The sequence below is a fragment of the Solea solea genome, chromosome 13, assembly GCF_958295425.1.
Source record: "Solea solea chromosome 13, fSolSol10.1, whole genome shotgun sequence".
In the NCBI taxonomy this organism is placed as follows: domain Eukaryota; kingdom Metazoa; phylum Chordata; class Actinopteri; order Pleuronectiformes; family Soleidae; genus Solea; species Solea solea.
Genome location: NC_081146.1, coordinates 3,714,649 through 3,741,511, shown reverse-complemented (window position 1 = coordinate 3,741,511; position 26,863 = coordinate 3,714,649). Strand labels below are relative to the sequence as shown.

The 26,863-nt window shown below is 40.7% G+C and overlaps 1 protein-coding gene across 1 annotated transcript in view; it reads right to left on the bottom strand.

The window, feature by feature from the left end:
• grik3 (glutamate ionotropic receptor kainate type subunit 3) overlaps window positions 1–26,514 on the bottom strand; it is a 124,827-nt gene extending 98,313 nt beyond the window's left edge. Inside the window, exon 1 of the mRNA XM_058647563.1 lies at window positions 25,623–26,514. Within this exon, the coding sequence (XP_058503546.1) occupies window positions 25,623–25,740 (118 nt within the window). The 5' untranslated portion in view covers window positions 25,741–26,514. The remainder of the gene's footprint in view (window positions 1–25,622) is intronic.
• Window positions 26,515–26,863: the final 349 nt, after the last annotated feature.

Here is a 26,863-nt window from a genome sequence, read left to right as displayed (position 1 = left end):
AAATGCCTCCGGCCACAGCTGTTGCCAGAACACACACATTAAACATATCTAATGTAGTCCTGATGTAAAAGCCATCACATCACCAGTGCAACTAAATAGTAGTATAATATATATGTATTTATATATATATATATATATACTACTGATACTTATACATACATACAGGAACAGGCCCTAAGCACCGGGGTTTATCACAGCACACAGGACTCAAGGTGTAGGCTCTGTAAGACGCCACTCAGACAGTGCAGCACATCACAGCAGGGTGTAAGATGCTGGGAAGGTGTACATGGAACACCACAAGTACGGACTGGAGCTCCCAGGTTCAAGATGGAAGAACAGGGCTAAGATCTTAAGGGACCTCCAGATACAGACAGACAAAATGGTGGTGGCTAATCAATCAATCAATAATTGTTTTTGATAAGCAACAGAAGAGGGCAGCAGATGCTGAAGCAGACAGATGAACAGACTGGCACTGTCTCACTTCCCCATTATATAAGGCAGAAATAAGCAACCGTGTGACAGGAAATAGCCAGGAGTTTACAGGTTTTCATTCCGCTCTCTGAAGCTACACAAGGTGGTTTCACTGATTAGCATGCCTCCTAGCTGACAGAAGGAACTAATTAGTGTAATCACCTGCTGCACCATGGCTCATGCTTTCCTCCATCGCTGCTTTAAAGTGAGGCAACTTTGTCTCTCACCGAACCAGCGCTAGCTGTGTTGATTACAGCATCTAAATGACCTTGATAGTGTGATGAGTGGGCCTGTGTGCATTCATGGCTTTTAGCGGAGCTGCTGGAATCTTAACGCTGCACTTGACTTTCAGAGATGTGATCCCACCTTCACATTTCCTCATTAGGGACCCTTTGCTGATCATTAGCACCTTAAGTACCTTTAATTGATAGTCATCTCTCACAGATGACTTCCCCATTATTTGCTGACTATCCCTTGCCCCGGTCAGCCATACGATTCCTGCACTCTCCCACCTTTCACCCTCTTACTAGATTGGACAGTGATGCATCGAAATGCCACTTATCAATCCCCGGGAAAGTGCAGCACATCCTACCATACACCGCACGGTAGTACTGCAGGGGCCTAGCAGGTCATTTGTTTTACTATTCAAAAAATAATTTCCCCATAATGCAGCGTAAGATGCATCTGATGGAGCGTATCAATTTGAAGGTGAGTCAAATTGGATGATATTTTTGAGGTTTGGTCCCATCGACAGAGTGAGTGACAGATGAGTGGCTGTTCCAGTTACAGCCCTCATCAGTTTTTCTCTCTTCCTCCATTTTAACCACTCCCTCTGCCGCCATCTATCTTTCCTCCTTCCTCCATCACCATCTACATCATCTGTTGCTGAGGTTTTAATCCATCTTCCTGTGAATCTCTGCTGAACTGTACTGTCATTTACTTTAGTGATGCAAGTTCTCTGCGCTTATTCCCAAATCCAGTACAGTTCTTACACTTTATCTCACATCTAACACTGTGAGAATATTCTTCTTCTTTCAGCTCCCCCCTTAGGGGTCGCCACAGTGGATCATCAGCCTCCATCTTGTCCTCTTCCTTGTGTCTTCTTCTGTTACAGAAGTCCTCATGTCGTCCTTCCCAACATCACATCCATGAATCTTCTCTATGGAGATTTGCATGTGACCAAACCATCTCAACCCTGCCACATCTTCAAACTTTGAGAATATGTACTATATTCAGTGTATATATATATATATATATATATATATATATATATATATATATATATAAATATATATATATAACACATAATTATTTTCTCCTAGATGTAGAATGAACTCTCTTTTACCAACTCTCAGCACATAAATGATTTGATTTGATTGATGTGATGGGCCTATAATGAACTCACAATTGCTGCGCTCTAACTAGTGACATTTTAAATACCTGAAGCATCTTCCTCCTAGAGAGATGAATAATAGATGCAGGAGGTAAAAATGCTCCAGTATGGTTTCCATGACGTTACTGCCAAGTGGAATTATGTTTACCATGTTTACAAGATGATTTGGTTTGAACACCCCCTCATGTTGCACTGACACCATGGTGAGTGAAACGAGACAGTAGAGTGAGTCATCTTTCAATTGGAAGGTTGTGGGTTTGGTGGATGACAAAATCTTTAATTTCAGTGGTATCGAGTTCAGGATTGTTTATGACAAGTTTCCGTTCTTTATTCAGTGCATTGTTCAGTGTTCTCATTGATTTGTCACTTTGCCATCTTCCCATGTCATAAACACAAGTAAATAAGTCAAATTTAAAGGCTCCAATAGACTTGAACTGACTTCCATTATGTTGACTATGGTGTTTTTGGCCCATTTTAAATGAGAGACAAAGTCCCAACTTCATAGTATCTTTTACTTTGGTTCTTGCTCATGGATGGATTACGATCGTGTGTCTTAGCGGTACACTGGAAATAATGGCAGACTTTGCATCAATGTCAAAAATGAAGCAGACAGAAAGTCATTTTACCCAGAAGGGAATGCCAATTAAACACACTCCCACTGGTCAAAAACCCATTTAAGATTCATTTTGACCAGCAGAATGGGGTACAGGAGGCTACTTCAGAGGAGTCAGCCTTTCGTTAGAGAAATATTTCAGAAAATAATTGGTCGATTCTCTATTTTTGACACAATATATAAACCTATTAATCATCCCACAAAATCCTGATGAAATATTCAAAATCTCCTAGAGATTTGTCTGTGTCCGTGTTTTATCTGTTCGCAAATGAATGAACAGACATCTAGAGCCAGCTCCTCTTTTTTTTCTCCAGCAGCAGGAATTTGGCAGCCAGTGTCTGACCTCCAGGCACGCTAACAGGCTAACGATACGCTAATGTGTCCCATTACACCCGATTTGCCAGGAGGGGATTCTTTTTGTTGAGCATCACACTGCTGGTGGATTTCAGATGCGCAGTGTATAATGATGCGCGCCTTTCTTCCTGGCTCATAAAAGATATAAGGAGGAGTCTTGCTGAGAGTCATTAAGAGGTCCATTTGCACTGTGCTTTTCTTATTCACACACTTTTTTTTGTGGTCTTTGAAGAGAGCCATATGCAGACATCATGAAAATGGAATGTCAGGTGGTACTCGAGATGACTACTTTCATCTCGAGGAAGAACACAAAACTAATGTTCAGCTACCACAATGGCACACAATTAGTGGTCGAGTTTAATGTTTCCAAGGAACCAAGTACAATTTAAATTGGTTATTAAATAATAATAATAATAATTAAAATAAGATCTACAATGTAATTTTGCAGCAGGGTGGTTGGTTTTGGCTTTGCATTTCCAGAGCATGAAAGACAAATTAGCATGGTGTGATGCAAGCGAGTGAGAGAAATCACACTATTTTCTGCCTCCTCTCTCTGGCCTTCCTATTACCATTCCATCGACAAATTGAATCCAAAGCAGATTTGAATTGCACCACCGTATAACCTATTATTTATTCATAGCTTTTTTTCCCCCTCCCCTACGTACTATTAAATCAAGTCATTCTTCTCTCAACACAGCAGCCGAGACAAACTGTGAACACCACAGTGATTCCATGCGTGTGTGTGTGTGTATGGTAGACTTGATCATTTTCCTCTTAGACGCTACTACTCCACCATCATTTTCCTTCTTAATGATCAGTTCTGACCAAAATCCTGACGACTGCTTTGCCATCGGAGCAATTTGTTTATTGACCTTATCAATAAGCCTGTGGGTTTAAACACATGTACCATGAAAGTCCATGCATCTGCTGAGTCATGTTGCCAAAAGGACAGACTAATAGTCATGTACTTTTAGAGCACATGGAGGGTGCTTCCGTTGAGTCTGTCACTGAAGCACAGGTTTAAGCTTCAATGTGTAATGTTTAGGATGGATTATTGGCAGAAATTGTATACTACCCATAAGTATTTGCATGTGTGTAATTGTAATTGCTTTTATTGTGGCCATACCAGAAGCCTTTTATGTCAAGGGCCTTGCTTTATGGGGGACTGCCATCTTGCACTGCAATCTTTCTACAGCAGCCCAAATGGACAAACAAGCCACAGCATGCATTTTATTTTTTTGAAGCAGAAGCTTACAGCAAAGAACAACATCCCCTCTGGTATTTGATGGTCACCGTGGTCTCCCGAAGTGCTTGGGAAAGACAGATGTGAGCCCAGGAGTCCTCCATTTGTTATAATCTGCAGTCTCATCATTTACTTGCCGCATGTAGGTCACACTGACATGGAAGTGCTTTATCTTTGAAAAGATGGATATTGGTGAAAACACGACAAACAGTTTGAAATCGGTTGCCACTGATGACAGTTCAACAACTTCTTTGTTTAATCATGTGTGAACTACGCACCGTGTATGAGGTATAGAAAAAAAAACAACAACAGTACAAATGTTAGTGGAATCATTCTGTGAAAAAGTGATACATGTAATAGCATGATTGTGAATGCTATGACCAAAAACTCATGCTTTTAAATGTGTAGATACCCTAGATCAAAGCTATTTTAGACAAATCACAAACAAGTGTAATATCCTATTAACTATGCTCAAATAGAAAGGAAGCAGAGCCCACACACTTACTGTTTTATTTGAGGACACAACGATGGCGAGATTGATATTTCATGGATATGTTTGTTTGCATGAAAAGTGGTGAATCTGTTATCACAAATCTATTATCAAACTAGCCAGTTAAAGTTTCACCGGATCACTTTGATAAATGACATATTTAATTCAATGCAAACTAAATGAATTCAAATATTTTTGCACCAGCTGTGAGGAACGGACTGACGTCTGCTGTGACAAACTAAACTGCCAAAAGATGCTGCTGGTAATTAAAATGCACAAGCTTTTTTAAGATTTATTTTTGCTTTTGTTGAACGAGTGCTGCAGCGGTACACTGATGGGTAATTACTCCATTACAGTGATACATAAAAAAGTCTGTCCGCTGTTTACTCTGTTTGCCCTCACACATTACACTGTCTGCTATGCCTGACAAGAAAATTATAAAAGAGGCAGTGCTGAAGTGTGTGTGTGTGTGTGTGCGTGTGTGTTGGGATCATATCATAATGCCGTACCTAAAAATCTGTTGTTCAATTTTCTCTAGTATGTTTTTCTTTTTACTTCAACCAACGAGGCAACATTGGTTTGTCTGTGAGCAAACTCCCGTATTGCTTTGAGGTTTATGTCATTGTGTAGATTTTGCTGTGCGCTGCCTGGAAAAAAACCTTACACACTCCAATTTTTGCTGGACTGACTTTAGCTTCGGTCATGATACACATTCGCCACAGCATTGCTTGAAAACACTGTGTTCAGTCCTCTGCAGCACATCCCAAAAAATCTCAATGATGTCTGGATTGTTGTGGTCAATCCATGCGTGAAAATGATGAGTCATGCTTCCGAAACCATTCTTTCACAATTTCCGCCTGATGAATCCTGGCGTTGTCATCACTGAATATGCCCGGAAAACCTTTTCATTCAGTATGTTTTGGTAATCAGCTAACCTTTGGTTTTTGGATACATATCGACATTGTGGGAAATGGAGGTGCTTTGAATGCTTGCGTGATGTCAAGTAGAGAGAAAGAAAGAAAGTGATACTAAGCTGTGCATTACGCAGGTCAATCCTAAAGAAATACACTACACCTGATTTGTTGCCGCCAGACAAGGAAGTCAGGTTAACAACGTCAATAACAGCTTGAATACTTGCCAAGCTCATGTTGATGCACAAATGATGCTCCTTCTTTACAGCAGAGGATACAAGAGTGACAATGCTGCTTCAGCTGAGACAAAAACAGACTTTCAGGCTGGGATTGTGAGACTGGCAGGAGCAGTGGAGTGTGGATGCCTTTGATATTCAATACTTTTTATATATTTTTTTTTCATGTTGGCACTTCCTCTGAGCCCTATGATGTATTTTTTTTTAATTAATAACAATTATTATGTTACACCCATGGGAAATGTAGAGGGGTTTCACAATATTATAATTTAGATAACGCCCAACCCTTGTGTGTGTGTGTGTGTGTGTGTGTGTGTTTGGTGTTGCGGTAAATGGGTGTGTGATATTTGCCACTACTGATCCCGAAAAGTTTTATAATGGAAGAACTGTCATATTCACCCTCTCCTAACGTGATAGAAATTAGCCGAGAAAACATAAATGACATGATGTGAGTGCGTGCCGGTGAGTTCACAAGAAGGAAAGGAAGAAAGAATGAAAAGAGAGGCGGCTAATAGTCACAAAGTGCATTTGAAGTTTAATTTTTGTACAAGTTTTTCGTCAAAGAGCACGGTGTCAACAATGAGGTGATGAGTGAGGGAGTGTAGTGCCTACACCCGTTTGTTAATTATGGAGAAAGTATCAATTCTCTCGTATTTGAACACACTTCCCACTGATTAGTTTTGGAGACACACTGACACCACTGTGGAAAATTGAATTGAAGGTCGTTTCTCACAGTTGTGTGTGAGACATGCAGTGTTTCTTTAAAACTAAATACTGTGTGTTTAACCGATAATGTTTACACAGTGCAGGAAAATGACGTGAACTTACATTAATCATAGTGTCCATGTGTCAATGCAGCACTCCTACATTCCTATATTGCTACAGAGCAGGTTTCTTAAATAAAATGGTCTATAAAGAAATGGGAATAACCATTTATTATCCTATGTGCGTTAGTAGGGTTGTTCTCTATCATTATTTGGCCACATCTACATGCTCCAGTTAAGTGATCTGAACACATATAGCACTGGCTGACTCTATGGTCTTGTTAAGACTCCAGCCCCGATTGGATTATTAAGCATATCCAGATTGTATCTAGCTTGATGTTGATCAGTTTCAACCTGAACGTCTCTCAGCTAGGATTTCAAAGTGTCTTCTGCACAGCAAAACTCGAACAACAACAACAATGACGTAGATCTGGAGAGACGGAAGTTAATTGGAGGCACGTTAAGCGATCGATGCAGTGGAGGAAAATAGTTAAAACAAAACCCGGAATAAAAGCGAAGAAGAACAGCAGAAATTATTCCAGCAGGCATTGTTGGTCTGCCCGCTCCACTGCCATTCCAGCAGTGATGGCAGCACGAAAGGCAAAACAACTCAGCAGTCTCCTCCATTTCTGTTGCTTCCTCACAATCAGACGAAAGTTTGAGCTGCAGCCAGAAACAGACATAGATTTCTGTCATCCATAGGTTTAGACGCCTTGTTTTGCCAGGGCGTGGCCTCTATCTATAGAAATCCATGTGGAAGACTAGACTAGTCAATGTCAGTATGGACACACGCAGATCAGATCTGATCACTGACAATATATAATGTGAACAGTTGATCAGGAAGATCAGATTCTGATCGGATATGCTTACAAATCTGATTTGGGCTGCAGTCTAAACAAGGCCTTTGCTCACAGACACCTAGCTACAGCTTGTCAACAAAATGTCATGCCTTGCTTTGAACTGAGGGGAGTGTATGTATCTGGCTCCAGCAGTGACACATTACCAGGAAGGTATGAAGCCTTACAAGGTAGTATTCCGTTCATATAGGAAGACGACGCAAGGGTGGATGGTGGCGTCAATATCTAGCTTGTTCTATCAATCGGTGAAAACCAGCACTTTTTTTTTTGTCATGCTGAAAATATATTCCAAGCACGAGTATTATTTGACTTGATTTAATCATTTTTGGTCAGTTCATCTGTTCACCTAAACCAATGTCTCCTGTTTTTTGTTTTACAGTTGAGTTATATAAGCAACAACCACATTTGTTTTAAATGAAGGGCTAAATGATTTGGGAAAATGTGTAATTGGGATTTTTCCGGCATATTTTGTGAATGCACTTCATAGATTTAAAAAAATGGTATGGGCCATGAAAATATTAACTTCTGTATATTGTAATGTAAGGATGAATTATAACTGAATTACTGAAACAGTGAATCCTAAATTGCAGCCTTTACAATTAAAACAACTGTTTCAAATGGTGCGTTCAATTTAAAAACAATTCCTTATTTTCTCGCTATTCTGAGCAGCCCATCTGACATTCATAACAAGTTACATTATTTTGTCATTTTCCTGTCATCTCTGCACCACACGGTTTCTTTAACTACAACAACTAACAGTCACGCAACACTTTGGGGGAAGCAGACTCAAATGTTTTCGTGTCTGCTCTGCACAAAGCAGTAATGAGGTCTGATTCAGTTAAGCATATGTTAATGCAAATACAATACTCATTGTCGCAGCTTCTTGTTGCCTTAGTCATCAGTGTTAGTGACTGCATGCTCTTCACTGCATATAAAGTACCCTTACAGAGCAGCAACAACAACAACAATAGGGTGATTTATTAAGATACAACAGGTGCTTACGGCAACTTATATGAACTTGTATATGATAATTTTATCCATAGAACGTTGATGAGAAAGAACATAGCCCTGTGGTTTGAAGAGTAAAGCACTGAAAGGCTGTTGCAGTTATAGTCAATGGAAAAATATCCTTCCTGTAATTTGATTTACAGGAAGTTAACATTTTTTTGAGAAACTAACGGTCTCAATCGCTAGTTACAGCTATTTTATGATAGAAAATCAAGACAATTTTGTAAATTATTTTTCCATTTAGAGGATAATAAACGATAAAACACGACACATATGACATTACATTACATTACATGTCATTTAGCAGACGCTTTTATCCAAAGCGACTTACAATGGAATCAAGTACAATTAGCCAGGGGTGGAATCGAACTTGCAACCATGATGTCTTTGGTACACAAGGTAGGGTCTTAACCACTGAGCCACTCCACCACATATGAGTGAACAACAAGCTAATGTTGTCCAGTAGGTGTGTCTCTTTGTGACGTCACTGAATTTATGGTTTAAGAAACTGATATGGCATCTGTCAAATCATGAATTTAAAACGCTTCACAACAGAAATTTGTTTTGCAACTGGAAGATTATATGTTCATTTGTTAAATACAGTATATGCATTTACCAAGTAATGCCATAGACAAAGGGTTCAGCTATTGAAATTCAAAGTACTTCTTTTCACTCAGCATTAGGAATGAAAATAGTAAGAACTTTGTCACACGTTGCTGCATGTCACTCTAGGCTAGTACATGAAGGACTAGCATGGAGCACTGCCAGATTTTAAGTAGCTCTGGCTAACACTGCACAGACTTTTTTTTTTATTCCTTCTTTTTTTGCCACTCTCAAAATAATATTTGCCATTGGCAGTACAGCACACAGTGATATGTGGAATACCTTTAACAATATCAATAACCACACTCTCGTAGGCATTTCCCATACATTTACTTAACTGCAACTTCAAGTTCTCACTCAGTTACAAACACCGACACCAAGTAGAGTAGGTCTCAACCAACATGTCATTACACTAATTAGGTACCTACTCATCATGGACCCTTGACAAAGCATGCACTATTGTTCCTGAGGCCTCAAGTCTGATGCAATAAAATAATAAATGTGAGCCAATAACAAGCCACTCATCTCCTACAGCCCTCCTATATATTGCGTAAATACTTGAATATGATGATGAATTTACCTCTCATTACAATGGCTCTGCAAAGTCTATCAACCTGTGTAAGAACTGACACCGCTTTGGGTCAACAGCTATGACAGAATATCTATTATCAAAGCAACAGCGGGGTCTCATTCTATGCTCAAACTCGATTAAACACTTTGCAAGAAAAAAACACTGTAATTGAATAAAGAAAATCTATCAATGTGACAAGGAGCAAGGGAAACCTTTATTTCATAAGTGAGATGTAAGATCACCAGCTATTTCTTTCCTGTAGTTCTTTTTTCTCATTTTTCTTGACACGAGTGACAATGAGAACCAAAATTAGAACAATGTACCTAGAAACAAGAGTGAGAGATTTTAGCCAACAAGTGTCAATCGGAAAAAGTGCATTTGTTGTGTAAAACCTCGGGACATGAAAAATCTTATGTTGCAGTCACCATTACTTTGGTAGAATACAAGATAAAAGCTGGCATGCAGTTAAAATGCAATTGCACATCACAAAAAGCAAGCGAGTTATTCTGAAAAACATGGAGGTCGTCTCGTAACATTTGAAGTCTTACTCCATCGTGCGTGTGTGTGTGTGTGTGTGTGTGTGTGTGCGTGCCATAAGCATGGGAAATAGAAAACAGAGCCAAAACAGTGGAGAAATGTTTTTTCATGTGCTTTGGTTGAGTGAAAAGCAGTTGCTGGTCTGAGTGACTGGAGGTCATCTCAACTATCTGGTGGGTGGAAAAGCCTTTCACAGTTACGTGCAGACTTCACCTGCTGAGACTTTGAGCAGACACCAAGAGAGAAACCGATGGAAAGCATAAATAGAGTGCCCAAGACGGGGCTTGTGTCTGATACATGAAACACAGGGTTGCTTGTTTATACTGAGCCAAGACACTGATAAAAAATCCAGGATTTAGTATAAAAAAAACACTGGACATATGTACAGATGTTAACAGTGAGAGACCACACCACACTATGCCTCTCTATTTCACGTCGGAGGCACCAAGCACACACACCTTATTACAAAATCAGCTTACACCATTTGTCTTTAAGTGTATTTTGCAGCTAACAGTAAGCAAAATCAAATTAAAGGCGACATAGACCGGAAGCTCCAATTAACGCTGCGTTTGTGTGTGTATCTCCGTCATTACCTCGTTTATGAAACCCTAAAGTTTCAGAACACACAGTTCAGCCACTGCTGAGAAAATAGGGTTTTACTGTTTTCCTGGGCTCTGCAAAGCGGATCGGCACTTCCGTATGTTGATGATGTCATCAGTAAACCTCACCACTCCTCTCACCACCGTAGCGCCTCCTGGTGCGGGCACTAGTCCGGACACATCCGGTTGCGTACATTCAACCGCAGAAGAAGAAGAACTACTCTCGTTGTAGCTGCTGAGATGCAGAGCATCCACCGTGCCAGAGGGGAGCTGTGTATCAGAGAGCTGGCCTACCAATTACGTCACTTCCAGGTACCTGGCCAATCACAGGACAGTGGGAAAGCTCTCGTTGGCTGGCCAATCACAACACAGTCCATGTTCTGGGGGTGTGATTTTGGTCTGAAACAGCGCAGCTGACGAGAGCGTAAGTGAGGAGATATTTTGATCGGCTCGTTTGCAGAGACTTGGAGGTTTTTAACCATGAAAACAAGTTAATATATGTAAGTAGACCTCCATAACTAACATATATGTGCTATACCAGCCTTCAATGTCACCTTTAAGTTTAGTTCCAACAGAAATAAAAGTTCACCCTGTCAGTATAACTCTCCCTTTATTGTATTCATCATGGTGCTGCCACAGTCCAGAAAAAAAGAAGACAGAAATGATCTGATAAGAGAATCATAAAAGCTGCTGATGTTCCACATACATATGTAATCAAATACATATCTGACCAACTGTGCAAGAATAAGTGACACAGGCAAAGCTGATGGAGCTGGGAATAAATACCACAGTGCTGCTGTGGGGCACCCACCACAAACCAAGTGGACGGTTGTGGATTGTCGGAGGAAGCAGCAGGTGAACTGCATGCACTAGAGAATTATGTGGGAGTCCACATTATCTAACAAGGTTTGCACACTGGCACCTTGGGGAGAAAGAATTTTCATTGAGTGCCTCAGACAGCTTCAAAGAATTCAGAACCTCCCTGTGTGTCCTCAGGACTTTCTATATAGGCATGTATGTGTAAAGCATCCTAACAGGCCACCTGGTCTGGGAAGTACATTGCTGAGACATCACATCACATCATCAGACTTAAAGCTTGAGCCAATCCCTGCTGACATAGGGTGACATAGGGTAAAAGGCAGGGTCCAGACCATGGACACATGCATGCCCTTGGTGAGCTGCTGGTGTTAGTAATTGATTTTTGCAAACAACTCAACTATTCAATCACCCAAACCAAAATCTGTGTTTTTAGTTTGCTGGAACACGAGAGCTGCTGGTCTCCTGCTACCTCATTTAGTAATTCTCTTGTCACTTAGGTAAATCCGAATGGAGGCTTTCAAACACTAAAGTTGCAAAATAACACATTAGAACTAACTGATGGAGGTGGAAGTGAATAAACCACTCCTGTGTGAGGTGATGTAAAATTGCTGATTTTCTCTATGGAATTAAGTACGAGGAGTAAGTGGTTTCCGGAGTGAAATAAACAAGGTGACTTGTGTTAGCATAGACTTACACAGGCATAGATTTTAACAGGTCAGCCTTTTGTTAAGTGGTTAAAAACTACCTGTGTCCCCACTGGTGTGCATGTTTTCAGTGACACTGATGCTCTAGGCTGGTTCCTTGCATTGGCTCTCTCTCTGTGTGTCAAAACCTCTTATAACCCTACTCCAAAAGATCTAAATTATCCCTTTAAGGCTACTCAGTCCTAAAAAATGTAATTCTCACTAAAGTCAGCCAGTGCCTTACAGTCAGGAGCACAAGTCTCAGTTTTAAGAAATTCAAGTGTCACTGAAGGCTGATGCCAGAACATAAAAAATAATTAATACAGTTTATGATTTGATGAGTTCCACACCTCGGGGCAGCTCACCCACATAAGCTGTATGAATCAATAACCCAGGCCAGAGCCCTCAGGATTCTCCATTCTTACGGTTTTATCTTTTGAATCACGAATACTAACTCCATGATTATTAATGCAGCCAGGGCAGGTCTTCTCCAAATGCCTTACTAAAAAAGACATTATACTGCAGCTATTTGTAGCTGCTGGCACTGGCAGCCAAGGAGGAAGATGAACTGTTCGTCATCAAGTAAATGTCCCACCGTTCTTTAGATGCAATTCTGGTTGAAACTTGTATCAAAATACAAGTCTTTGTACATCATTACAGCATTTATTATTTGACTGGCATCTACGGACCTTATAATTTCCTTAACCTTATTGCTTAATTTAAAAAGTGAGTGGGAAATCATGTAACGCCTCAGTGTGTTCATGCTGACAAATCTCGTCGCTTTCATATTTGATACACACAATCAGAGAGATAATCACAGAATGTCCAGACGATCGTTATCATATGTTCACCTGTTGGAAGCGTCTGGATCGAGAGCATGTTTTATGACACAGTGCCCTCAAGCAGAAACTTTGCAGCGTGTCCTCTGAAAAGCAATTGGGAAAAGTCAAAGCATAGCACGACGCAGACTCTGACATAAAAATCAGGTGGCAGCACTCCGGACAGTGAAGCAGAACGGTGTTCGGAACAATTATTAAGCAACGTGCAATCAAGGGGGTCCCTGACAGGCTGAGTGGAGTCTGATGAGCCGGTGTGTCACTCCGGAACTCCAGGGCACCACAGCTAATCAACCACCAAGGAGGGGCTTGAGGGGCACGATCACTCAAGCCCTCAAACGCCACATGGGGAGGAAGGCAATCACCAGCCCATTTCCATGTGCTGCTATTTTCACCATCACCCCCTGCCTTTGAGCCTCAAATCAAGGTGCACAGATGACCAGGGAAGCACTGCATGGAGGCACCGATGACTAGCGCATGCAATCAAATGAAGTGCTAAAAAAGAGACAAAAAGAAAGTAAGAAAAACTGCTGCACAAGCCGATTATTTAAGCCATTTGATTTCTTTTAAATAATCATACATTGATTGAAAGAATGAAGGGATTGAATGGGGGCTATTTTCCAACAAGGAGCTCATGAGATTCCAGTGATTGGGCTGAGAAATTGAAATGCAAGTCTTGTGATACAGTCCGCTGAGGAAACAGAGGGGGTACGGGTCAGCGGAGGCAGGAGGAGGGAGTTCTCATCTCCTTGGCAAGGGATTATTACAATGAGTCTACGTTGGCAAGGTCACGTCTTCTGTCTGGTAAGAAAAGAGCACGAGCAAGTGAATGAAACCAAAACAAAAGCTTATCATTTGCCCTCTTAAAAGAACATGACTTGAAATACATGATTCATTTTCTGGAGGAAAGAGACAGGAAACAGGTAAGAGGGACCTCCCCTTCTGTCACACTGATATTTAATGTATAATCTCAAAGAAAAATTTACTAAATAGTCCCTGATGTTGTACAGGCCAGTAGCTTGACAGCGCTTCACAGATGCACTACAGCACATAATTGGAGGTAATATCTCCTCCTTTGCTCTGCTCTGAGTTTGACAGTGGCTGGAGAGGCTCCCTGCACTAATAAGCTCCACTCACAAAAGCACACATACGCACCGCAGGCCTGTCCTGTCATCTCACACTGTCCCCCGACGCTTAGCCAAAATATTGACAGAGCAAGTGAGGCCTCTGATCTGTCGGCACACGAGCCAGCCACACTGCAGCCTGGAAAAGTGAAGAGAAAGAAACCCCCATTCTTTTTTTCAAGTCATCCCCTCCTCCTTGTTGCTGGTGAGAGTCTGTGATTTTCTATAATTCTGCCTGGGCACCAAGGAGATATGAACACCTAAAAACATGGGCTGTTGTGCTGGTTTCTATGTCAACGTGAGTCTCGACTAAACCCATTTACAGCGAGTGAACAATTAGCTTTATCATTGATGAACAAGCTGTTTTCATTCAGGCTGCAACTGCAATGTTTAGTTCAATTACTCATTATTTGGTCAGAGCAATATCTCTTTGTCTTCTTCTTTCTTTACCACAGCAGATCATCTGCTTCCATCTTGCCCTATCCCTTGTGTCCTCTTCTGTCACACCACCTGTCTTCTTGTCCTCCACAAAATGTAAAAAAAAAACAATATTCATACCATTCTTTCCTATATGTGTGTGTAGGTAACTGTACATGGTAAATGTTAAAATAAATATAAAATATCACATCATTTCTACCACGTATCCTCTTGAGTCAAGCAGCAAAAGTCATGTATTAAATAATGTAATGATATGAATGACACCACAATAATTAACATAAGAAAAGGCACAGCGGGTGATGGTAGATCAGTGGTAGAGTGAGTTCAACTCAAAGGTTGTGGATTCAATTCCCAGCTCTGCTAATCTACATGCCCATGCGTCCTTGAGCAAGACACTTAATCCCATGTTGCTCATGACGACTGTGCTGACAGCTGGTAGGGTATAAAAGATGAGTGATAGATATGGGTGTGAATGGCAAAACTGTAGTGTAGTGGTCTAGAGAAGTGCTATATAAACACATTTACATATATATATACATATACACATACCATTTACATATTCTGTTGTCTGACTGATCGATTGTTAAATAATCTCATTTAAAGACTGCTCTCTTCTGTGCGTCGTGTATCAGCCTTTGTGCTCCACACAGTATGGCGACGGCCCTAAACTCATTTGAGGTAATTGCCCTCTCGCTGACAAGCGATCCATATGTGAACAGTGCAGAGGGAGGCCGAGCAGGACATTAACCAAGCATTAGTTCAGTGATGGCAATTATTTTAAACGTGGTCAGTGTTCTGACGATTGTAAATTTCTCCAAGCACCAGTCGAGCAAACAAAAGTCCCCTGATGCAAATGGAAAATGCAATTAAAAAGTTAAATCCCGGCCAAAAGAGAGAAAACCTTTTGGTTGTTAAAAGGAAAAGGAAAATAAATGTTGTGGGCGTTATAAATCACACTGGAATTAAAATTGGCATCAAATGCAAAGACGGTTATATTATTTACCTCTGTTGCACCCACTTACCAACAATTTGTGACATTTCTAATAGACCTCTCAGGCCATTTAGAATATTGACATTTCTAAACAGTGTTACCTTCTAAATGTTCTTAATGGTTAAGTCTCTATGTATAATTACAGTGAAGTGCTGTTTCCTTGTTTTGCAGCCTTTAGGAGCCTTTAGTACAACAAACGAAGGTCAGATTATGCAAATACCTTTCAAACCATGCAAACCCTTTTACAGTTTACCAACGCATGTTTTAAATATTGGAAATAGTCATTTTATTAAAGAACCTGAGTGGCATTTTCGACTAAAACAGCAGGTGAAAAGGACGTGCATTGTTTACTTGAGAATGAGAATAATTAACCTAATACAGTGCTGATGTTGCATTAAATTTGCATATCATTATTGCAGCATTAGTTCAATTGATCCTTTCCATCAAACCATATAATACTCACTGATTGCAGACACATATCATGGTATTTTGTTCACTCTCAGTGAAAAGCAGGGAAGAGGAGGAGGAGGAGAGTTCCTACATTGTGCAGTTTTATTCAAAAAATATCCAGTTTTCCAAAAAAAATTAATATAATTTTGATTTTTAAGTTCTCTTCTGGACAGTTAAAAAACTGCATCTTCTTTCTGTCTTTTTTTGTTGCATATTTAAACCTGCGTGATTACAGAGGCAAAGGAAAAAATAAACAGTCAATCTTTATCAATTAATAGTTGCACTAAGGGGAGACAGTCATTTCATTGTATGCTTGGTCATATAATGACAATAAGTTATTTTATTGTCTTTTTTAAACATTTCTAATTCATGTTCGAAGAAGTGAATGAATGGATTTCTATCTAGATCAACTGTGTGCAGTGGCAATTTAAAAACAAAAAAAACACCAGACACACAGAAGACTGATCACTGAAGGAAGAGGAAAAAAAACACCTGAGGCTGCGAAACATGATTTAAGGAACAAAACAATTTAGAAGGCTGATATTTCATTAACTCTGTGGTCGTGAATGGATTTATTTAAAGAAAAGAAAAAACCTGCTGCTCAGATGATAAGTAGTCCCTCGCTATAACTCACACTCAAGTCTGCCAGCTGCATGAGCTTCGGTTACTATTACAGTCATTTCTTCTTCCTAAGCCCAAACCTGAAACTGCCATTACTTACCACCTTTTCTGGCTTTCCATCAAAGCCCCTCATTCATACAAGCATCACAAATTTTAATACAAAGAACAAGATGTTAAATATCCTTGAATGTTCGCAGCACTCGGTCAAAGACGCGTGGCAAACCGTCATGTTGGCCCATTTCATATTCATCTGGGGTCAGTTGATTTTATTAATTATCCTTTAACTCCATGATTATAAAGGGAACAAAAAACACTTTGCACTGATTTGACTGATTTTTTTAATTGATTTTAAGATTATTTTAATGTTTTTTTAAAGCTCAGTTTAATTTAATTAAGTCGTCATCCTACTTATTTATCAGATTTGCTTTTAACTTACAAACCAAGCTTTAATTATTTCCCTGTCAATTTAAAAGGTCTGCTATTACGATTTAGTTTGTTGTTTTATCATTTTAGCTTGTACTTTCTGACTCTTAATCAAACTGGCATTTTCTTCATTTAACATTTTCTTATATTCTAATCAACTTAGCGATTATGTTAAGACGTTTTATGGCTCATTTATTGGCCTTATTACTCTCATCCTGCCTTGTTTCCTTATTATTGGTTGTTGAGAAGTATAATAGCAATTCTAAACTTTCTCATTTATGTTCTGCTACATGTGTTATACATCTTGCATGTGTGTATTTGTAGGAATGTGAGTGTGGGCGTGGTTTGTTTAATTACTTTGAGTTGCATACCTTTGAATGAAAAAAGCTATAAAAAGAGAGTGATTGATTGATAAATTGAGGTTGCATTAAAAAAAAAAAAAAAAACCTGCTGCTGAGAAGACAAGCAGTGCCTCACTATAATTCACATTCAAGTTTGCCAACTGCACAGGCTTCGGTTACTATGACAGCCGTTTCCACTTCTCGAACTCCCTCCTGAAATTGTCGTTACTTACTCAATTTTCTGGCTTTACATTAAAGGGCCCACTTTCACATGAGCATCGCTAACAGCTTTAGTAGAATGTACTGCCAGCCTTGAGCCGCCCACAGTCTCTCCTCCTCCTTCCTTTCCCTGTCGACGATAATGTCTGTCTTGTTCTATATATCTGAAGCCCGGTCACATGCAGACAAGCTGTCTTCAGATGAGTCACGGGGGAACGTTTTTGTGGTTAACCGCACTGCTCTCCAGGGGCAACCTGGCCAGTAGATCGGCAGCCGCTGAAAACATTCACTGCGACCGGAAAGGCCAATCGCAGATTGTCTTGCCTGCGCACAGCGCGAGTGCTGAGTGGAATCTTCTGGGTATTGGCTGTGTTAACTAAATTGACATTGGCTTCCAACCTCCTGGCTATCCATCAACGGGTCAGAGTAGCAAACCCCGGAGTCTTATACACTTCCTGTGGTAGTCCTTGCGGGGATGAGAAGCAAGAGGGATGTGTGAGGCAGGATATCTATTCTTTCCTTGGATATTTTTGGTGATAACCATTCATTTGTAGTGGTTTTGGCCTGAAGAGGTTTGTCTTATCTGTTCCTTCTCCCTCCTCTCCAGGGGAAAAATAGAGGGTGAGCCTTTTCTAGCTGACTCTCTCAGATGATTAGTAAGTCCTGCTTTACCTCGACCCTCCAGGGATTGTATGCCAGCTCCCCTTATACATCCCCTTGTCATGCACACACTAGCACATCCTTTCTTTCTCGCTCTCTCTGTGTGTGTGTGTGTGTGTCTCCAAAGCACACACATCTCCGTAAAGTCATGGAACAGCAATTTGAGGGACTCCAAGCAACCAAGACCTGACATTTGCGGTGCACCTACAACAATGAGAGCGTGATTAAAAGGGCAGAATGAAACAGTGTCCCCCTCCATTCTTTGTCCTCACACCAAGTTAAATAGGATTAAAAACCTGCGTGTTGTAACCGATATCTCAGCTGTCGGCTCCTGATTTCTCCAAAGCATCGAGAAGAAAAGGTCTTGTTATTGTAATGCGTGTGTAACTGAGGTGTTTCAGGTTAGACCAAGTTTACGGGGAGCATCTGGCAAATAGATAAGGCGGATGCTAACGTAGGGGGAGAAAACAAAGCTACTAATGCTCCGGCAAATGATGGGCTGTTTGAAAAGCACATGGAAGAAAGCTGGGTTTTTTTTAATCTAGCTTAGGGCAACACACAAAAGGTGCCAGCAATGCAACATGGTGTGTTTTAAAATTGGGATCAAAAGGTTCAAGCTAATTAAAAAGCTAAATAAGAGTCCGCCAGCTTCATCTAAGTAACTACCCTGACTCTGTCTCGCTCCCTCTGTCTCTTTTGCTGCATTATTTTATGTGCCTATTGTGTGTGTGTGTGTGTGTGTAGTTTGCCAATATATACACTGTGTCTGGAAATAAAAAAAAGTGAAGACAGATTGCCCCCCCATACTGACATGTAAAAAAAAACCTCACCAAATTACCTCCAACAAGATGATTCTAATTAACTGCTATATTGCAAGCATGACCCGGAGAGTGAAATGCCCGCAGATCAAGCTTTCTTCTCAAACTGTTCTGATGTGATTCGACTTTTTCCAGCAGAGCCCGAGGAGGGCCCACACGTCGGAGTCGAACAGAAAAGGACATGGGCACATAATAAAGACAAATGGCTAGAGCATGAAATTTGATTCATTGCCTTGGTACAGAAATATTCATGGGAAATGGCCAACACTGGCATGCCATGAATTTCAAAACACTGTCAAAACCAAGACGCTATAATGACATGGAGTCCCTGAGGGGCCTCTGGGCATATTGGACAGAATCAATCAGGCTATTGTTTCTGATGGATATGGGTTGTATATATATTTAGATATTATGTATATTATATATATATCGATATATATATATATATATATATATATATATATATATATATATATAATGTGTGTTTTTTAACAGTGTGTTTTTAGCAATATAATGACCATACAGTTTAATAACTTCTCAATCACTTTATTCATCAAGTGTAACTGCAGTATACTAACAGTAACAGAGCAGCTTCATAAAAACAGATTAATTAATTATTTATCAATTATTAACTCCTGACTGAATTAAACTGCAGCTATTCTTATAGTTTTTTTTATTATTATTATTTGAATAATGTCTTCATCTTGTGTTAAAACAAGTTCTGTCGAATGTGAATATTTTGAGGCTGTGAGGGAAACAGAGATGGACATTCTCCACCATTTTATTGACCAAGCAACTGCTCGAATAATGCAGAAAATATTCCACAGATTAATTGATAATGAAAGTAATCATGACGAGCTGCCTTACTGTTTCGAACTGCAGTTTCAACCTGGATAATTTTTCGTTTTCAAATTGAAACCGCAATTTGAAACAATGCATTTCACACATGGAAAGGATGCAATTTAATTGTTGTATATTGGGTATGCTGTTTGTTTTTGTTTTTTTTGTTTTTTTATGCAATACAAAAATGCTGGAAACAATTAATATCTTTAAGTTCCAACCCTTGCATTTGAGTATAGTGGTTCATATTTCAATGGTTTATCATATGGTAATGTGTCATTTTCTAATATTGAACTAAAGCTCATCAAATTGCATTTGCAATATATGATATGTCAATGACATATGTATAGATATTTTATCCATACAGCTCCAGCCTGCTGTGCAGTATTTTATGTAAAATTTCTGCATAGAAGTAAAATTGGTTGATTTCTGACTGAAAATGATGAATTTTGAAGAAGTTGTGAATGTGAAATCTGAAGCATATGCTTACAGCAGACCCTTCTCTGCAGAGCACCCACTTTTGTGGTATGATATGAAAACACCATCTGGTGTGTGTGAGCAGCAGCTAGGCTAAGCTAACCGGGGCTAGATGAGGCCCTGCTGTGTCACAGGATTATCTTACTGGTTGGTAGAGCCGCTCTATTAGCCCCTAGTGGCTGGGATTATTGGATGATCATTATTATGTGTGACTGAACAAGGAGCTAAGTACCTGCACTTGCCTGACGCAGTTAAGTCTTGTTAGTATTAGTGATCAGACACATTACGAGCACATTTCAGAGCGTTGTGTATTTATTACGCCTATTCCAGGACGCAAACAAAGTGCTTATTTAATACACTTTGATTTGGATTCAACTGTGCGTTTAATACCAGTTGACTGGCCTCACTGGTTTAGCTTAAACACAGGCACCGCACTGCAGAGAAGACAGAGCGCGTTGCGCCTGGAACACATATTTGTTTGTGGAGGTATTGGGATGTTTCCTTTTTCTAATGCGTCTAAAGAGGATCGCAGGAGAGTGCAGAAGAAGGCGCGTTTGGAGACGGACCCTCTGCTCAACAAAACGAACATCTGCCGTTTCCCATCAGCGAGATTGGAGCTAATGACAAGCCGTGAGTGTGCTGACAGAGAGAATGGAATTGGATTGTGTACAAGGGGCCCACTGAGACCAAACATATGTTTCGGAAAATGTTGTGGATTGAGTGTGTGTGTGTGTGTGTGGAGATGCCCAAGAGTGGGAGAGACAGGAAAAAGGGCCCCAACTATTTCTTTTGCAGTTAGTTTATCTGTCCGTGTTTATACAAGCAGCTGAAGGGCGAGTGTGATAGCGCAGGTAAAACAAGTGCCACATTCCCCTCCCTTCAATCTCTGCTTTCACCAGCAGATAATGGAATTACACCTCAGAGACACTTCTCCCTGTATCCAATTCTTCCGTGACCTCTGCAGTACCAGCCTTTGTTCATATTCACTCCAACAACTCCCATGGACCAAACCTCCACCACCCCCAGCAGCAGCAGCAGCAGCAGCAGCAGCAGCAGCAGCAGGCTTCTCCTGCCTCTCTCTCTCTGTGTTTGGGGACAGATTAAATTTAGATTCAAATGAAATATTCATTTCCACTCAGCAACTGATGGCCGTCTTGATTTGATACAACTTCTGACGCAGTATCTCCTCATTGTTTTTCATTATAAAACACTTTATCCATAATGTGCCCTCTCATTTCCCAACCACACCATCCTCCTGAGGTTAATCCCCACTACAAGTGGCCCTTCGGGTTTTCGACTTTGTGAAAACTCGAATTCTAAAGTACCATCACAGCTTTCTTTTTTTTTTCCTTTTTCTTCGTGGTCTCTTGAAAATATTCAAGTCATTTCAGATGAGACGCCCGCACAAACCCCGGCAAGGGCGAACCTTGGGGAGCATGCGGATGAAGAGAGTGTGTGTGTGTGTGTGTGTGTGTGCGCACTCCCTGTGTAGCCCCAGTTAATCACATGAAAACGTCTCAGTCTCTCCCTCTGCTGCTGGTGCGTGGATAACGACAACACGCCTCTGAAGTGGCTGCGTTTGGAGACTTCAACCAAAAAAGTGGTGACCACAAACCCAATTTATCCCACTGAAGCTTCAGAGCGGTCACAGCGCGAGCAGCTTCAAGTGCAGCCCTTTTTTACTCACGCTTACATTTACTGCAAGTGTTGCTGTTCTCACACACACACACACACACACACACACACACACACACACAAACACACACACACACACATGCATACACACAGTAATTAAGTCAGGAGTCATGACTGCCCTGAACCGTTTTAGGGAAGCTAAATGAAAAAAAGAAAGCGTTTGGACCAGGTGTTGTACGGTGGAAGAGTGACGAGCTGAGGAAATGAAATCAACATGAAATCATGAGGGAGACTGATTAACTGGCACTGATTAAGTGCTTTAAGTATTAGGTAGATAAAGTAATTGATTATTCAATAAATCCCTGTCAGGCAGCAAATAACCTAACTAGGAGGGAAAAAAGGCTAAAGAGACGCAACAAATGATGAATTAGTTACATTAATCCACAGAGACATGTTTATTAATCTGCCATTACTGTATAATATATACAGTACTGTGCACAGGTATTGGACTAACCCTATAGTTTGTTGTTTTAGCAAAACTAATGCAGGAAATATAAAGACCATAAACATTACCATAATATAGTCAGAACTAAATGGCTTCTGCAGGCGAAAGTCAGTATTTAGTGTGACCTTCCTTGGCACTTTGCACATCTTTGGCTCTTTTGAGGAGACTGCTTTGAATTTCCCTTCAAGTGATCTTGAAAATATCTGTCAAAATCTGTCGTCTTGAGAATTTTGAATGGAATGATGTTGGTCCCGTATATTAACTACTTACTTCATTTCAAACGACATGTGCACGGATGCTCAAGTGTGTCTTGAGAAAAAAAAAGGAAAAACTGGCATAATAGCCCTTTTTTTCACAGCAGCCATTTTCAAAATACATGCAAATACTATTTAGAAAACGGTATGTTTTATTTAATCTGCATGCACACTTTATGTATTTCATTATGGTCCTAATATAACACATATGATCATCATAGCATTACTAAAAAAGCACATCTGATGGGGAGAAAAGGACTGTACATGGGGGAAAGCAGTGAATTGCACAGACAGAACAATGTTCACTGAACTAAACAATAAAAGAAACCACCAGTTCACTGCTTTAATGTGCACATTAATACCTGCATTATTTCTATGTTGACAAATGATCTCCACAGAGAGAGAAAGAATATCCTTGAGCACATTATTTTTTATTAAACCTAGATTGCATCATGATCTTAAATGGTTCCTCGATGGGATTAGAAGATGATAACATGTCATCAGAGACACCAAAAAAATAAAAAAAATAAAAGGTCGGGAGAGGGAGAGTAGAGCGACACTCAGCATTTAAGAGGACGTCTTCTTTTATTCCCTCCAGCAAATAGAGGCTGCAGAATGAGACGGAGAGAGCGACCATCTGGCCCTCAACTTAGAGCAATGCGCTGTAAAAGGCACTAAAATCAATGGCAACAACTCGACTGTGGATGCCCACCATTACCCAGATGGTGCACAGGCCACCTATAACTAACTAACAGCAGACACAGCACACGCACCGAGAATGCCGCCGCTCAAATACCACCACGACAACCGCCGCCCACCTCGACGGTGCTCACTGGTTTGTTTGTGTATGGGACCAGTGCTGAAGAGCACCGGCGGCCATCGACAAATAAGAGAATCCTCTGTTGGTTTTAGCACACACAGCACATACATGCATCTGTGCACCAAAACACTGGGAAATGTGGGAAAGTGCTTAATGACACACTGTATATTGTATAAACACCACAATGCTTTTCCAGCCTAATTTTGTGAATGCAAATGTTAGACTTTTTTATGTTATTTTCACACAGACACACACACACACATTAACACTCGCTTCAAAAGATCACATGAGGATGGAAGCCTTTTGAATTTTGTTTTTCTTTTCGGCGAGAGGAGAAATTCAGCAACCGTCTCTTGCGTGATGTCCCTCTTCTCAACCTGTCAAAATACAATCTCAGAGGAGGAACAAAAAAACCCCTGAAAAATAAAGAAATGGCCCAGCACTGCAACCACTGATAGGTTCTATAAAAAGCAATTGTGCGACTGTAGCACATTTCAAGGTAAATTTGTCAGCGGCACTTTGACATTTTTTAAAAACAAAGCCTGCCAAGTCTATTTCAGGTCTTCATTTGAGCTGCTGCTGTTGAAAGAAAGAGAGCCAAAGAGAGGAAAAGAAAGAAAGGTTCCTTTAACCCCACAATTTCAGTTGAGATCAGTATGGAAAAAATAGGAGGGAAGCTTTCAGCTCTCAGAATATATGCCGCCTAAAAGTCCCAACACACACACACATACACACACATAGCAATGTCAGAAAAGTCATAGACTGCAGCAGTCAACCACAGGGACACACTGGGCCTGACTGATAAACACTGCACTCTCACACTTTACGGGATCATTTTCTTACATTACATAAAATATCGAGAAAAAAAAGTCCTAAAGGTCAATGTTACAGAGCTCCAGCTCCTGTTAGAACTTTTTTTTATTTGCATAGCTTTTCAATCAACACCCACTGAGCTTTTTTACAAATTACAGGATCAGCGTGGGATGTTGCTTATGTGTCACTGGTTTAAAGAGTGAGAAAGAGAGAGCGACCGTTTACCTCAGTTCGAGCACAAGGAAATGGAAGATGCAATATATGTTTTGCGAAACATCCATTCACTTTCACCCAGCATTTATACCTCGAAGACAAAAAGCCCCATGCCATTAAGTCTACCTCTCTCTGACTCTCTCTGTGTGCTGGGGCTGTTGAAGTGCTATGTTAATGTGGCCCAGTGCCATTTTGAGTAATTGTCCAGCATTGCACTCTGCCAAATGTCAAAAACGATTTGCCTCCTGACAAAAAAAAAGAAAAAAACCTATTGATCTTCATTCTGATCCTCCTGTGTGTCTTGTTCTCGGAGCAAAAAAGAAAAGTGTTTCATCACATTGTCAGACTTAGAATGACAATTCTCACATTGTTCCTCAAGTGAGTAATTGGAACTGGAGGAAAGAAAGAAAGAAAGAAAACACAGGCTTCCTCTTCTCTTGGTGTGTGGAGCAGGTGGAGGGACACAGGACTTCACTGTCAGTCAGCTTTGATCACTGTTTCTCTGTGTGTTTTATTTGCTGACAAATGTAATCATAACCTTCCCCTGAATAGGAGTTTACAACTTTCTAGTTGTGCATTTACTGACTTGACACTTTTTTTCATTTGTATAAAATAAATAACTTATTTCCAGGAAGAGATATTGAGTCTGAATTTAGCTGGTGACTCAACATGCTGGCTGGCTGCAGAAAAGAAAAATGGGACAGGCAAAGTAGGGAGCATAGAGGTCACACAAACCCACAAGATCTCCTTGCTAGATTTCCCTTAAATGTAAGTGTAATGTAACACACACATTTCTCCTGTTGCTTTGCCGTTGAATGCAAAAGAAGAAAACGCAGACAAACACATGCAAGGAAGGGCTGATTTCTCATTTTAAGCGCAGCCGGTGAGAACGCACGGATGGGGAGACGCACTGAAGTGCCAAGGTTACTGACGTGTGTCAGCATACGCGTATGTGTGCGTGTGTGTTTTGGTGTCATTGCACAAAAACTCACCTATTCGAATAACATGCGGCATCCCATAAGAGTAGTGAATCCACAAGAGACAGACAAGCAGCGACGTCCAGTATTCCCAAATCGCACTGGTCCGCGGAGACGGCCAAGTATTTCGCATGGTTGTAAAGTCGTGGGATCCACTTTTTTTTCCTTCAAAATTCCAACTCTGAGTTGCTCCTAAAAACCTGACGTGGACGAAGAAAATGTGCGTTTTGGCATCTGCGACAATAGTGCGCTCATTGTACTTGGTAAGACATTCTTCCCGGGTTTTTTTCTTTCTTTCTTTGTCTGTTTTTTTCTTCTGTTACGCACAAGTTACGCTCGATGAGGATGAGGCTCCAAGTCCCTCACAGGCTGATCACTGATACACCTGCGAACAATTAGCCTGCAGGAGTCTCTGTATCCCCTCCTACAGCAGCCGATGATGTCTGTGTGTTGGCAACAGCAGCAGCAGCGGCAGCAGAGCCAGACTCAGTCCTGCTCCTGCTTCTGCTCCTGCACCGCTCTGTGGAGAAAGAGGAGGAGGAGGAGGAGGAAAAAAAACTGCGCCTGCGGAACTTTTAGGGTCGCGTAGAAATGATTCTGTGTCTCTCCCCGACAAACCCAAACCCCAAAGAGGACGCGTTACGCGCCGAGTGTCGCTGAAAGTGAGCGAGCAGATGCTCGTTGCGATTGAATCGGTCCAGTTTGCTGTCAGGAGAGCAGTGAAGGTGGGGGAATAACGCTGATATCGCTCCGGTTTCAGTTGCGCACGGCAAACGCGCGCGGTTGCACCTTTAAAAACGCTTGTTTTTAAAAGAAAATAGTGTCTATTTATAACGAAGCATGTATTTAGTAGGCTTAGTGAAAGGTAGAGCAGACGAGAGCAGTGGGCATCCGCGTGCTTCTGACGACGAGACTCCCTTCCACGGTGCCACTAGAGGCACGCGTCCTTACGCACAGTTGTCAACTACACTGTATGTCCAAGAACTAGTTTGTGGAGGTGACAAGGAAACAGCGCTCCTTCTCTACTTCACCAGCTCTTGTGTGTTTACTTACATTATGATATACGTCTTATATCATGTTATGTATCGCTTGTGTTTTCAAAAATTGAACATTATTATTATTATGATTATGCAGAATATTTCTCTTATTTATTTTTGTACGGACGAGAAAAGTCTTCAAGTGGGAAAAAGAGAGAGAAGGAAATCCCTGGGCTGCATTCAGTGCCCGTGATATGAATGAGAATGGGATGAATTATT